Source organism: Accipiter gentilis, chromosome 14, assembly GCF_929443795.1.
Source record: "Accipiter gentilis chromosome 14, bAccGen1.1, whole genome shotgun sequence".
NCBI lineage: Eukaryota > Metazoa > Chordata > Aves > Accipitriformes > Accipitridae > Astur > Astur gentilis.
This window is the reverse complement of record NC_064893.1, coordinates 24,150,425-24,166,121: the sequence shown is the minus strand read 5'-3', so window position 1 is coordinate 24,166,121 and position 15,697 is coordinate 24,150,425. Positions and strand designations below refer to the sequence as shown.

At 39.9% G+C, this 15,697-nt stretch overlaps 1 protein-coding gene across 2 annotated transcripts in view; it reads left to right on the top strand.

Moving 5' to 3' along the window:
* The window catches only part of PREX1 (phosphatidylinositol-3,4,5-trisphosphate dependent Rac exchange factor 1), a 179,341-nt gene that overhangs the window by 78,049 nt on the left and 85,595 nt on the right, over positions 1–15,697 (top strand). For both annotated transcript variants that reach the window (XM_049816575.1, XM_049816574.1), the window contains exons 4-5: positions 5,979–6,083; positions 9,504–9,605. In XM_049816575.1, the coding sequence (XP_049672532.1) occupies positions 5,979–6,083; positions 9,504–9,605 (207 nt within the window). The remainder of the gene's footprint in view (positions 1–5,978; positions 6,084–9,503; positions 9,606–15,697) is intronic.

The window sequence follows — 15,697 nt, the reverse complement described above, 5'->3', positions numbered from 1 at the left end:
ATTGCAGCTTATGATCCTACCATTGCTTCTCTCATTGTAATTTGTTTCTTGCACTGTGAAATTCTTCTCGTGCTAGATTTTTGTTTTGTTTTGAACTTGGCCTGATTTTCAGTCATGTATGTGTGCCATCCTCGACTAATATGTATATAAAGCATACTGTATATGCAAGATCAGTTATTCTATACACCTAGTTACAAGCTGGACTAATTTAAATGCAAAGTTACCTAATTTACACGTATAATAATTTGAAGTTGCACATTTTTTTCAGTTGGAGAAGCCCTCCTGAGATGTTTGGATATTAGAAAGCATGTCCATAATAGCCATTTCTTCAAATTCTTATTAACTGCCTTAAGCCACAGGCTCACTTCCTATCAAAAAATGTTCTATTATGCTTTCATAATCAAAATTCATGCTTTCACAGTTCATCAGGTTTGAGTGCACAGCAATTATACAGCCATTCATTACTCAGAGTTTTACCAATTACCCCCCTTTTAAATTTTTATTTATGCTGTGACAATTATTAAAATAGTGTTGCTAAATGTTATATTGAGACCATGCCCCAAAATTGTATCAGATGTGAGGACTGCCTGTCAGCTGCTGAAAAACATACTGATGAACTTAGTTAAAGCCTTGAATACCCACTAGAATCATTGTCTACTAACAAGATGTGCTCTACTAATATATTAGTATTCATTAGCAAGGGTATCAAAATTAGAGGGCTTTTGAGTGATGCTGTCAAATTGTCTACGTCTACTGTGTTTCAGAGTGGCACTGAATAACCAGAAATGTTAACATCCTGTTATTTGACCAAATTCAAGCCTGGTATATGTAGTCATTGGTAGTGTTTTCTAGTATATGAACATATAATTTTGTAACTTTATTACTGTTAAATTTAATAATTATGTAATGTTCGTTATTTATCAAGTATACAACAATACAGGAATAATGAAACTGTAATGCAAAGGGATGAGTGCTGGTGAGAAGTTGTCTTCTGGTAGAGGAAGTTTGACAGAGATCAGCTTACGCTGCTGTCTGTGGAATGCATTGCAAATAATGTGTACATCAACTGTTTCATGATCCCCCAGGGAAAAAGCAGCTTATGCAGAAGGAAGTAAAACATATATTCGATTCAGAATATATAGAAAAAGCTAGTCTCATCCATAATTACCTTAAGGAAATGTAGGAATACCATTAGGAGCATTGTGGTACCTCAAGTCTGAGTAAGCAAGAGTCAACAGAAGACTATCAAGAGAGGAGGAAATAATCTGTCCCTGCGTGCAGATTGTGCCTAGGTTTTAGAAGACAAGCTTCACTATGGGTATTTGGGAGCGAGGAATTTGTGATTTGCGCTGTCACAGTAAAGGCTTCCATAGTGAGTATCCATCAAGTGACAGGGAGATGCCAGTGGTAACTGTGGTTCAGAGTGAGTCTTTGGTTCCTTTCTGCTCAGGCTTCCAAAGCTCCATTTCCCTAATCGGGGCTGTTCTGATGAAGCAGAGGCATTCATAAAAACCCCTGTGCCTCAGAAACAGTACTCCTAAAGGTGTTTCCATGGTGCTGAAAGCAGGTTTTTTTTAAAATGGTGTACAGTATTTTGGCACCACAAGAAGCCCTTGCAGCACACTTGAGGTTTCCCAGAGAAAAAGTGAGCTGTTCTCTTCCAGTGGTGCACTCCTGCAACATGGCTGAAGAGCTTTTTTCAGAGTGCACATTGTTAGCCAGTTTACCTAGGGAAAACATAGGAAACGTATTTCTTCAGTCTTTCATTTTGGGTAAGGTTCTCTTGGTTTTGCAATGCGCTTGGAATAAGTGCTAGGAAGAACACCCTCAGTGCTGCTTTTTCATTATCATCAAGCCACGGTGTATCCTCAGGGGAGTTTGCAGGGGGGAATTGACATAAGGCCTGTGAATCTTGAATGTATCAGTATTATCTGCTATCATGATCACCTGGCGAGGTCATTCTTAGTCCTGATTATGAACCCAGTCCTTGTCAGCAGCCAGATGTTAGCACAGGTGCTTTTCTTCAGAAACTCAATGTTAAAAATACTCATAATTTTGGTGAACAGCTTGAGAATTCTTGAAGCACTGATTTTTCCAGGCACTGCATTTCTTAGTGGTGCATGTTTTCTCTAAGTTTCCTTGAATCATATATCCTTGATAGAGATCCCCAGATTCCCCATCTGGAGTTCCACCAGACTGCAGTGTTTGGGTTCTGTTCATGAGATCTATGTATCCTAAATTTCCTCTGACCTATGTAGGCCTTACTCTTTTCCTGGTTCACCTTGGCCTAGAAGAGCATCACTTAACAACAGTTCACCAATCTTCAGAAACAAGGCACCGCTTTTAGTTGTTATGAGCCTCTAGGATAGGAGTTGATGCATTTATAATAATGCTAGGGCATTCTCCCCTGGATCTGCAGCTCAGGAGGATTCAGATCTTGAGTAACAACTGAAGCAAGCAAGCAGATTTTGCAAGGTTTCCAAAAGAGCAATCATTGCATGTTGACTTTTTGAAGTATTTTAACAGATGATGAAATGCACTTGCTCTTATATTCAGGTGTGAAAAATTGTTTTACTTCAGACAGACATTGTTTACCCTAGTGTACTCCGTTTGATCAGATGATCATGAGAACTTCATTGTCCAAGGCAAGGTGCTAGAATTTGTTCTTGAATTGTAGTTCAGTATGACCATAACAGACAGTAAAGAACATACTTAAACATGCATTCAAAATCGGATCTGCAGCCTTAAACAAAATGGCATGTAGAACAAGTCTTTAACATCAAAGAGACCATATACACCAAACCTGGAAAAATCACACCTCATCAGCGTAGCCTCTTGCGCAGATCATGAAAATCTATGGCTGCCTGCAGAGCAGAAGGGCAGAGAATTGACAGATGCTTCATTTCTGATATTGCCATATTGCTAGAGGTTTGGTGATGTAATAGCTAGAAACTTGTTCAAGGGAAACAAGTTTTCTTCTCATTTTTAGGACTCACTCATCACTGATGAGTGATCAGTTTTACTGTCTAAGTCATCAGGGATCTTGTTTTGTTGAGAATTACATCTTCTGTTTTGTTTAGGTTTTTCATGTTGACAAAATTGGTTTCAGCCTGCTTTGAAACAAGAAAATGCCATGCCTTGTTAAAAATATGTTCAAATAAAATTGTTACAATTTTCCAAATGTCTTATTTGCTTTCTCTAGTCAAAACTATTTTCAAATTTGCACTAATTTGTGGGCAGCTGTAATGGACCCAAAATAACATATTTGGAGAATAAACTATTGGTTAAAGGTTTATTTTAACCAAACTAAGAACAGTATAGACTTATTTCTGTCACCAAAATCAGAAGGTCTAGCTGTCTATCCAGCAGATTTGCTGAGTAAGAAGGTGCTATTTTTATGTGGTCACATCTCTGACCATAATTGCACTTTAATATAGAGTAACTGCAGGTTCAGAATTCCTGGGCTAACATCTGTAATTATGTAACTGATAATTTCCTCACCAGGGGATGGGAGAGTCCAGGACTGAATGTCACCCAGAGAGGAAATTAAACACTTCAGACACTGAGTAATTTAAAGCATAGTTCTCATATTTGTGGGTCTCATGCATGAGGGACAGCTGGAAAAGACTTGATGAAAGCACTCTGGTGTGTGTATAATTATTGTACTGACTTGAGCTTTAGCAAAGGGATTTTGTCATGATCTAAATATAGCCTCCCAAAACTCCAGGCACTCAAAGCTGCAGTCAGAAACCTGAGGAATGACATTTTGTGTGCATTGATGTAACGGATGCTGTTGTGTTAATGGTTACTATTTTTAGTTTCAAGCATGCTGCTTGTGTGCATACAGGGAGTTGAAGAGAGGTGAGAGGAGGAGATGTCTTCTTATTCTGTAACTCTCCAGTTTTTATGGTTGCAAACAATCCCATGCCTCTCAATTGTCTCTTTCCTATTGTGCTGTGCACCCAGCCCTGCCTTTTCCTGCATCTGGTGGTCAGAAGCCTTTGTTTCTTTTCAGGTTCCCAGTATTAAACTCCAGTACTAATATGAACAGCTGTAGATGAAGGATAAAAGTCTCAAACATGTGCATTCCAGCTCTTTGCACCATACTCTTGGTGGCTGTTTTATTTGCTTTGGACCATTGCCGTGTTTGGATATCCATCTATTTATTTTCAACTCTTCTTTTGGAAGTACAAGGAGGGGGAAAAAATTTAATCAGATTAGTGATAAACCAAACCCAGAAGCATTTTACAGTCTCTGAGCATGTACATCTAGTCATTGAGCATCTGACCAGAATGTCAAATTCTCCTAAACTAATATTAACACAATTTCTTTTCTATGTGACAATAATGAAGGGAATGCCCAGTGAGTGCAGCTGTATGCCCATGGATTCATGTTACTTAACTCCTTCAGTTGGCAGTAATTTTTTGTCTGGATCACTATGAGCTGTCTTGAAAGTAGCTAGATGCTGCAGATATCTTCAGCTAACACAGGAAGCTCTACATTTCTGAAGAGTGCTAGGAGTCCCATCAAAACTCAAAGTTAACTTCCTAGTTCTGGGGAGATGAAAAGGTTCAGATATAATGTTTTCAGGCCAGGATCCTGAACAGAAAATGAATGGTGTGAATGCCACAACAAACTCTGGAGAGTGTTGTCTACATGGCATGGTGCCCTGAGATGCCAGCTCTGGAAGGCCTTGCATATAACCTCTGGCAGAGTGCCACACTAATGCATCTAAATTACTTTTGATATGCAAAGTAGCTTGTCAGAGTACCTCTGCGTGGCACTGCATTGTGGCATATAAGCTGACCTGAACCAGGAAAGAAACTACTATTGTGAGAAGCACCCAAAAAATGATGAGTCTTTTTGGCTTCTGAATCATTTAACCTGACAAAAGCCTAATACAGTCTCTCAACCCCACTTTTATACCAGTGAGTGCAATACTGGAATCTCATAACATAGCTGCTGGAAGTTCAGCCCTTCCCAACAGCCTTGAAAGGATCAACTTGCTCCTTGCCTGATCTGCCCGGGCATGGAAATAGTTGTTATTGCTGCTTTTGTGAATCTTTTCAGTGTTTCCAGATATCTGATGTTTGCAATGGGTTCAGCATCTCTGATCATTTTAGTTAGAAGTTGCACTGTCTTTGGTTTTGGAGATCAGTAAAGCAGAACTTGGTGCTGCCAGCTGACCCTTGTTTCTTAACGGGGGATTTCATTCCACTGCATGTGCTGGTGGGTGTGACATGTTCCAGTGTAAGTACCTCTATCTAATTGTGAAGCTGCCTTTCCCTTCCTTTAATTTCTGTAATATGTTGGTAATTTTGTGTGTATTTGATGAAATTCTTCCATTTAGGGAAACTGTTATGGACAGCTGACCCACTGTTCAGTGTTGCATTGAAATAGTGAAGTCTGCTGTTTCAGAATACAAAGTGAACCAGCCAACTCACTGGGGTTCCCCCTCAGCCCTGAAAGGCAGGGGATTTCCAGCTGGTTGCTTTGTGTTACAGTTCCCCTCCAGATCTCTGAGCTTCTTCCAGGCCTTGGTTCTTCCCAGCCACCTCTGTTCCTTCCTCCTGCAGGAGTGGTCAGTACAGCTCAGAAATGTCAGCCCCCTTGCTCCTGGCTTTAGTCTGCTTCTGGCTACTCTGCTGGAATATTCTGACACACGTGCAAGTGTCCCTGAAATAGCAAAATCCATTCTTTCAGCAAAGAATATATTATTTCAATGATGCATTAAGAGGAAAAGTGCTGGAAGTCTCTGTGCTCAGAAAGCTGATGTTAACTTGCAATAGAGTAAGTCAGGAATTAGTGGAACACTTCTTTACGTTATTCACATTAGTGTGTCATGCACTTCATGTATACTGCAACCCTAATGCCACTCTGAGTGCACACCCCTTTGTAAAGAATTTGGTATCAGACTGTGACAAAATAGTCACTCCAGTTTTGTCTGAGTCAATAAGTTACTTTGCTTTTCCTTGCAGAAAGACAAATTCTTTGTGTACGAGGAGTACTGTAGCAACCACGAGAAAGCACTCAGACTGCTGATGGAATTGAACAAGATCCCAACAGTGAGAACATTCCTCCTGGTAAGTACCTTCTCTAGCACTCTTGACTTAATGATCTGACTTTGCACTGTACTCATAATAACCCATGGTATCCCAGGAATGCCAGGCATTTTGCAGACATTACCCATTCCAGGTATGCAGCACTCAGGATGGATAGGTATTGAAATCACTGATGAGTTCAGGCACAGAACTAAGCACAGCTCTGGTATGAGTGATTTCAGTGGAAACAGGGAAGATTTTTATTTTTCTTCTCCCCAAAAGAAGCAACAGAAAATTTGAGCAAAGATTGTGAAAGGAGTAATGCAATAAGTCAGCAGCAGGGCTGTGACTAGTTCCCAGTGGACCTGTTTGCCTGCTCAGTTCTCTGACCAATTCACCATCTGCAGACCCACCAGAAAAATGTGGCCCGCTTCTGACACCCATTTTCCCATGAGTCCAGTTGTGGGCAAGAAATGTAGTCTGGATGAACTGTTTTGACTGTGTCATTGCTGCTTGTATCAAAAATGATCTAACTCCCCGTCCCATCCATGTTGTATTAGCATCCATGTTGGGAGGGATGGTGGCATACAGCCTTCAAATGCCTCTACAGAGGCAGGGCTGGGAGGAGAAACAACCAGTAGACAGTTCCTTCTGCCCAACATTCCTTGTTTTTCTTTCTTTTCTTGGATGTTTCTCCACTTAGCCTTCACCTCAATTCTGCTTGATTTTTGGATGTCTTGTTTCCCTGGCCATGGCTGCATGGCGTTTGGAATGGGGCTGGCATGTAGGTGAGGGACTAGTTCAGCACATTAGCTTTTTTCCTTAGTAAATGCTCTGAGGTAAAAGAAAGGCTGTCTTTTTGCAAAGGACCTGCCCTTCCTTCTGCTCTTCTTTCCGCTCTTCTTTTCTGCCAAAGGTCTGCTCTTTCCCAATATAGTACAGCAAAAGAAGACTTCTGCATAACTGTCTGTCACAAGCAGGGCCAGAACATTCTTTTAGCCACAAAATATAGGCCTCAGAGGGAGCAGCAGGGACAAGGACTCATGCTATTGGGTAGTCAGAATCTCTTTGTCATGTCTGAGTTTTAATGAACCTTGTTAAACCATTAGTTTGAGTCACCAAATGACCCTTTCCTTGTTCATGAGTTCCTCTGGGTGCTTCTGTTGAGGGAAACTAATGAGAAAGAGGAGAGACAAAAGTGCATGTAAACACCATCTTTCCCTACATTCAGAGTGTTCTCGACTTCCACTGGATTGGCAAAAGCCTCCTGCCTGTGTTACCGGCAGCAGCTGGCAAACTGATTACAAGGCATGTAAAAGATGTCACACTGTCTGCTGTGGCTTGCTACACCACCTGAATCCAAGAGACTCTTAAAATAGCAGTAAATATGGGAGGAGAGGCTACACTGAAGTATCTACTTTGTTGTGGCTGCTGTAATTTCTTCCAGGCCTCCCTTCTCTTCTCCACTGCCTCCTAAAGCCAATGCTATAATGCCACCATGCAGAGAAAGCTGCATTAAAATACAAAGCTTTGCTTGTGAGGATAGATTTGGCCTGATTGCCCCCTCACAGCTGCTGAAATATAGAATGTGGGAATGTGTTTGAAAAATCAGTAAGTGTTAAAGGGCAGTTTTGAGCCGAGAGCTAGAGAGAGGGCTGAAAGAAGAGATGGGAAGGACTGAATCACTCGAGACTTGGAAAATTGGACAGAGAGTATTGTGAGCTGGTAGCCAACGCCACAGATCTAGAATAGCCTGGGGAAGGGTTATTTTACAGATGATTGTCTGTAAAAATACCAGTTAGGACTAATGAGATTTATGTATGATCTCTGTGAACATTCCTTTAAGAGGAGGATTGTTGAACTACAGCCAAAACCCCACTAAATATCATTGTGTCTGAGCCACAGCACACATTTCACAGGGGAAAATGTTATCAGTGATGCCCCAAAGCAAGCACATCTTGGCTGAACTGAATTTAAACTGCAGCTTCTGTTGACAGGACAGGTTTGCAACTGGGGCGATTTTGAAGCAAAGTTGTCCAGATTCATGGTCAGACATAGGAATGTAGACTAGTTTATCTGAAATAGATTTGAAGTCCTTCTGAGTCCACTACCTGTGTCTGGCAGCAGCTAATAACAGTGTCTTCAGGGAAATGTATAAAAAGCTTACAGTAGGTCAGTATTTGTTTATCACAGAGATTACAGATTATTGTGACAAAATAAGGACAGGTCAAGGACTGTAGATTTTTTTTTTTTTTTTTTAATGACATACCCAATTCTTATACTCCCCTTACATGTCAATCCTGAGAAATTAATTTCCATGATCTACTGAAAAGTTGAGCATCACTTGTTTTGAGCTAGTGTGAGCAAATTTACCTGTGAAGTTATTCTTCTGAAATGCAGCCCCCGCCCCCCCCCCCCCCCCCAATTTTCCATGAAGTCATTGTGTGAGTGTTGCAAGTGTTGATAAGTTGCTGCTTCTGTTGCTGAACCTAAAATCTATTTGGAATTTGGACTTGGATTTCTTTGGTATATTGGTCCAATACTTGTTCCCTTCCTTACTGTTTTTAAACAACACTGGGAGAGTAGTAGTTTTTCTAGGTAGAGAAATGCCCTTCACCTTCTTTCTATTTGGAAGTCACAGACCTTCACAAAATTAATGCTGAGGGCCCCCCCACCTTTTTATTTATTTATTTATTTATTTTAAATAAGAGCATCTGAATTAATGAAACCTGATTTCCTTAAATTTCGTGGCCTCTTGTACCTCCTGCCTACAAGGTAGCCTTGCCTGCATGTCCCATAGCTTTTTTTTTTGCTGGGCAAGCAGCAACATGTGCTGTGATTGGTTGAGAGCTACTTGTCTACTGGTTAGCCAACCAGTGTGCCCATGGTGTTTGTCCAGCTGTGCTTAGACATAATGTTTTGCCAGAGAATTGGTGGATGTGATGCAGATGACTCATTTATTTCAATTCCACTTTGATTTCCTTCAGACATAAGGATTGGACTAGAGTTAGTTACATGATTACCAGTTAGTAGGCTTTATTTTAGCCTTCAAGAGTTTTCTGGACCAACAGCGCAAATTTTGCATAGTGAACGAAGACAAATGTCTGTATCAATTGTCGGGGTAGACTGGATTGTTTTAAATAATGGTACATCTAGGTTAGCTGAGTGTCATCGTATTGTTATGACATTTTTTTGAGTCACCAGCTGTATAGTATTTCTCTGGAAAGATACCTTTCTACATAGCCACTGTTATCCACAGCACGTTTTCTTTTGCTGATGCACGAAAAACTTTGCAGGCTTGATGGCTGTATTTCAGTGGTGAATGAAGTCCCATTTCCTGTATCTTAGGTGTGGCAAAGAGCTTTCTGACTGTAATACGTGTTATAGGAATACAAAATCACATCAAAGAGCATCTGAAAGCTTTGTGTTTGAGGTAACATTCGTTTCCTTTTTTGATTATAGGGCTGCATGCTTTTGGGAGGCAGAAAGACGACAGACATTCCACTAGAGGGTTATCTGCTGACTCCAATTCAGAGAATTTGCAAATATCCACTTCTGCTTAAGGTAAACCAAAGAAAGTGTTTCTCCAGATGGTTGTTTTATTCTTGGAGTGACTCTGCATTTTTTTAGCCCTGACTTTTGTTGTCAGTACTGGTTTGCACTTCTAAAAGTTGGATCCTCTCTGAAGAAAATGGCTTTTTATGGGTACAGTCAAAAAGCTGGCTGATGCTGAGAGGCTGCTAAAATTTGTAATGGTGTGGGTAGACCAGACAGGGTAACTTACCGACTAACTAATGGCTTTTGACTTCAGTTTTCATCAGATGTTTACTAAGGCTTGAGTGCTGTTTTAGCCACTTCCTGAAAAGCTGTGTTCAGATAGAATTGTATCAGTGTTCTGAGGGACTGGATGGCTCTGGGGACTCTAAATGGGATACATCTTTCATCACAAGGTCTCTAGTTTGAGTGTGTTCAGGTCAGTAATGATCAAAACCCTGTATCATCTGACAGCTGTTTTGGCGGCCTGTTTGAAAACTGTTTGATTGTCTCAGATGAGTTCCCAACGGATGAGTGTCATTCAAGAAATGACTACTGCAATTGGCACTAATTGTCTCCCTTGCTAGTGTTCTTTACTGTAGGAGCTAAAGACCTGAAAAGAGCTAACTTGACTGCCGTTTCTCCCAGTCAGGGCTGAGTCACGCACCCAGTGGGGACAAGAAGAGGGAAAAGGAAAAAGCAGTTTCTGGGAGAGCTTGCATCACTGGTGGCCTTGTAGCTACTCTGTGGCTAACAGTCATCAGTCTTCAGTGATGTCAGTCTCTTTCTCAATCAGAGTAACATTACATTTACTAAAAAAAGATTAATTAATAAAAAATGTAAGAAGAAATTGCATCATATTTTGAAAGAAAGGTCCCTTTCTGAGTTGTGGAAGAAAGTAAGAATTCTGTGATGAGCTGGTGCTTTTGGTCACAGGCTGACCACATGAATCAACTGTATGTCATGTAAAGCTATTGCAGTGCTGTGTCTATGCATTCAGCATGATTAAGGGTTTTCACAGGTACAAGCTGATTAGCTCAATACCGATCTTTTGTTCCTTTTAAAATTGTTTGTTTCATCTGATAAATGGTTAAATTCTTTCTTTCCATCCACTTGGAGTTTTCAGAGCCAAATTTTCAAAATATGTCTTTCCTAAAGGTGGAATCATTCTGTTGTCTACGCAGCTGTGCACAAACCCATCTTACAGCAGACACTCATGCACTGTTCCTTATGGACCTAGCAACTGGGATTTATGTGTATACGGCCAGATTTTCAATCCAGTCAATCTATCCAACAACTCCACTTAGAGTTTGAACAAACAAAAGCACATGCAATTTAGGCACATAGCAGGAGAAGCTAATGTGTGAGACTGCTACAAACATTTCTTCCACAGTATTAGTTAACAGTCAAGACAGGGCAAGGATGCCTAGATCAGGAAAGCATGTAAGTGACTCCAGCTTGGATTTATCTTCAGAGAGGACTGGTTATGTAGAGGTAATTGAAAACGTTAATGATGCCTCAGTTTAAGTCCACTGTATTTATTTGGAGTTTGTGCGGAGACAATTTGGTGCCTGTTCAGTCTGTGGATCTGCATGATGAATGTGAGCAACATGCGTGTGCACAGAAGGGGAGTTCCTATGGCATCCAGCGTGGTAAACAGACCAGGGGATGTGGGGACCTTAAAATGTGCATTCCTGACCAAGTATTTTGACAGTGTTTGTTTTCTTGGTTTCACTCTGTGGTATGTTCTGTGACTATTATCTACCTGTGTGTTCAAGACTGAAAATCAGAGATTGTTTTGATTCCTTACAGAGATCCCTTTTCTATTTTCCAAGAAACTTCAACCAGAGGAAATAGTAGCTGGGTTCTTAAATTTGAACTGATCTCTGCATTTGTGGTGTTACTAAAAGGTGTATCAAGGGAGTTATTAATGAGTATAGAACCTGAAGGTCAGGTTCCTTCATCTGTTTATTCCATGCTGAAGACATCTTAATCCAGTCAGAGTGGTCAATATCAGGTGTACCCTTGCTATGCTTATCTAAAAGTGATCTTTAACCAGTTTTATCCCAACATTTTCCAAACTTTTTGGACCAAAAGATCACTGTTAGTACTCCATATTTCTTATATTTTGCTCTGTGTCATTGATAAGCCTGAAGTAGCTGTGAAGTCAGTGCGGTTTCATGTATCAGATCTGACCCACTCAGTCTGTGGACCACCAGTCATCTCTCAAGCACAGTTTGGCAATCTCAGCTCTAAGCCGTGCACATGGCTGTCTTAGGGAACTCCCTACATTTTTTCTGTACTTCAGTGCCTCTTCTTTTTCTCCTTTTAGTATGACTTTGTTGCTGAATCACCCATTGCTAATTAGACCTGCTTAATTTCTAAACTTTTTGGAAAAGGTGATTATGAGTGGTAGAATTCTATGAGTTTGGATAATCTGTAGACTTTTTATCTACTGACAGAAGCTTGACTTGCAATTTATAATCTCTATTCTGTTTTAAAAGCTTTTCAAAATATTAGAATGGCAGAACCTGCCAATACTACAAATTTTCCTGAAATCTCGGGGCTTTTACTCAAATGCCACGAGGATGCTGGCTATGGAAGCACACCTAAAAGAAACACACACCTTTGATTACAAGGTAGTGGCATCATCAGTGCAATGACATTTTGGTATTCCTCATCTTAAATTTTCCCATTCCTCTGTATCGTTCTAGGGCAGGTCTTTCAGAAAGTATGGGCTTCTGTATCAGGTATCTGAAGAGCTACAAATGGACCAGTTTATCTTGCTTTTCTTTAAGAATTTGTTTTGCAAGGGGCTAGTAAACAAAAGACTAGAACAAAATAAATGTTTCTGAACAATAATTCAAATCTTTCCAAGTTCAATGGCAACTGAAGTCATTGGGCTCTGGGGATCAAATATTGGCCTGTGGAAATAAACTGGTGGTTTCCACTTTCTCACGCATGTCCAGTTGTTTATGTCAAAAGGCCGGGTGGCACAAACCTCCCTTCTTTGAAAGACCAGCAAGGCTAAGACTGAAACTCTTGCTTGCCTTCAAGCCACAGTGGGGTAGAATAAAGATAAATTTGTTCTCTGACACCAACACTGTGCCTACCTTCTGGGTGGGGACTCTGGTGTTTGGCTCTGGTGCGGTTGACCCAGACCCATGCATACTTGTTGAACAAATAGCCATGAAGGGAGTGAATGGGAGGAGCTGTGATGAGGAATCTTGTGATGTTGCATTCCATTTTTTATGGATTTCTCTTTGTGTGCAGGCTGATATAAATTGCACACTGTTCAGTACTTGAAATTTCCTGGACAGGAAATAAAAGTTTTAAGAAAAAGGTGGGGGGAATTTTGTTTTGATTAGGCAACTAATCTGCCTCAGTCAGTGAGATAATACCATTACTAGGGGTTGTCCAGCTGAGGAAATACCGGTGACCATTAGAAAGTGTAGATACCGATTCTCAAAGGTAGTAGATTCATAGTGAATAAATTGTATCCTGTTCAAGACTTGTTTGATACTTGCTAGCATGAAATTAGCAGAGTGGACACAAATGTTTCAGACATGAAAACAGCTAAGGGGAAATACAGGCTGATTCTGTTAGTGCTGACCAGGAAAATGCAACTCTTCAAGCAAGGAAAAAAAAAAAAGTAGATTTAAAAATAACACAACCCTCAAATTAAGTGTTTGCTCTCCCTTTGCTACTGAACTGCAGTTATTGCTCCTGAAATAGCTGTTTTGTATTCATGGGGATTGGATCTTATTTTATCTAATTCCCAGGGCAAACAGATACTACTGTATTCCAACTGATTAGAGAAGTCGTAGACCAGAGCTATCCTACTTTCCTCTTTCAAGAGTTAGTGAACATCCAGATTTTCTGGTAACTTTGATATGACCTTGTTATCGCGTAAGTACTTAGTATAGCTAAGTGGTTAGGTTTGATAAAGATAGTATGAACAAAGTTATTCAGACTTGCTGTGTTTGAATGTCAACCTAAATATTAGGGTAAGGCACATATTTAAGATACTATAAATTTTTTTTATTAATACTCTATGTGAGTATTCTTCAGAATCATAGCATCTAGCATGGGGTTAATTTGGGTTACTTAATTAGGAATAATATACTGGAGTATCTCCAAGTGAGATACACTTTAAGCATATAGTACCAATAATTTCTAATATACAAAATAAAGTATGGCATCCTGCAATTGGTGATCTTATGTTTTCTTATCCTTTGATGAAGCTGTTTGGTTTTTTGAACTAACAAATGATGGAGACAAAACAATGATTCAAATTATGGTGATTGATACATTTCAATTTTATTTATATTTTCCATTTTTTTGTGAACCAAACTGCAGCTTTGGAGTGGCTGACTCTAAACAGGTTTGGTGGGGTTTGGGGTTTTTTTGTTTGTTTGTTTTGTTTTGTTTGATTGGTTGGTTTGGGGTTTTTTTAGTTGTAAAATTTTGATTGCTTTCTTTCTGTCTGATTTACTAGCCTTACATATGGTTTGAAGGGTGGGACTCAAACCTAGCCATGGTGTTCATAATTTCTGTGCAAATAGAGAAGTAATAATATTAATATTTTTGTCCCTAATACTGTTTTTGTCTGCTTCAGACAGCATGCAAGAAAATTAGCACGGAATTTGTTGGTCAGTCAATTAGTTTAGTTTTATCCCCAGTCCAAAACCTCTCTAATGTGACTTTCACTTCTTTTTCTTGCTGTGAAACTTCAGCAAATTATTTTAAATCTGTTTGGGGAAGGATGTAAGAGTTCTGAATATCTATTCGCAATGAGGTTCGTTATGAAATTTCCCTAAAAGTGAGAAAGGGGCTTGGACTAGGCTCAAACAAAACAAATCTGTGCTTGCTGTGATGGGCATTATGATTTGGTAAGAAGAAGCAAAGGCAAACAGATGCACAGACCTTAAGAGCATATACTGTGTGTGTGACTTAGAACTCCAGTGTGTGTAGGTACACTGGAAAGCTTGCCAAGTAAATATTTCTAACAGAACGTTTTGGATTAAGGCAGCTCTGCAGCTTGTGTCTCACTGATAATAATTGTATGACTCTGTATTAATTAGTGTGAACCATACTACTTAAGAGTAGAAGCAGCTGTTGTGTAAACCAGTCTCTGAACAAAAATAGCCTTTTTCCTTAATAAAGAGCATTTATGTCAGCAAGAAGAAAACCCTAGGGGAGTGGTGATCATGAGTTAATCACACCATTGGGGGTGTGGATTAGGAGCAGTCCTTTCTGTCTCCTTCCTCCCAGCACATGAGGAATGTACAGCACATGATAGCCGCACCCCTACGGGTTCCTGATAGCCCAGTGCATGTCACAGAGGTTGTTTCTTGTTTGATGTCTGTTCTCTTAAGGAATTGCTCAGACTCAGCCAGAAATGCACATTCCACCTCTGATCCCTTAAAAATATCTCATAATGCACACAACTCCATGAATGATTTAGGGCAGTAATTATGTATTGCTTCATGTGATGGAAGACTCATTGGCCCTAGGAGGGAAAGAAAAACCTGGATGCAAAAGGCTGAGTGACCAGGTTCAGAATCCTCTTGAAAGGGAAAGCTTGACAGTGAGGCACACACAGACCTCAATAAATGCAGAGCCTGGACTTTGAAAGAGAAAGATGGGAAGCCAGTGATGTGGATACAGAACAAGATGAAGAAAGGTTAACTCACTCTTTCCCTCTTTTCCCTCTCCATTCTTGTCAGAGCTGGTTAAGGAATAGAACCTTCCAGTTGGCTGTGATTGAATATATTTAATCTTTGGGGGTTTGTTTTTTTTGTTGCTTTATTTTGGGGTTTCTTTTCCCCTTCCTTTCCACCCCCCCCCCCCCCCGCCAAGAAAAGTGGTGTTGCTCTTAGATTCATGACATTGCCTGGTTGAAATCCAACTCTATGTAGCACAACATTAAAAATTATATATACCCTAAAGGGTTGTAAGGAACACTGCCAATTTATAAATCATACTTCTGTCTTTCACACTTTTTATATATAATCACAAATAACTGGTAATATTTATAAAATTGGAAACTTTTTTTTACATTTTAATTTAGCATATGTTGTAGATTTGATGGCACATTGAATATAGTCCGTTTTACTGAT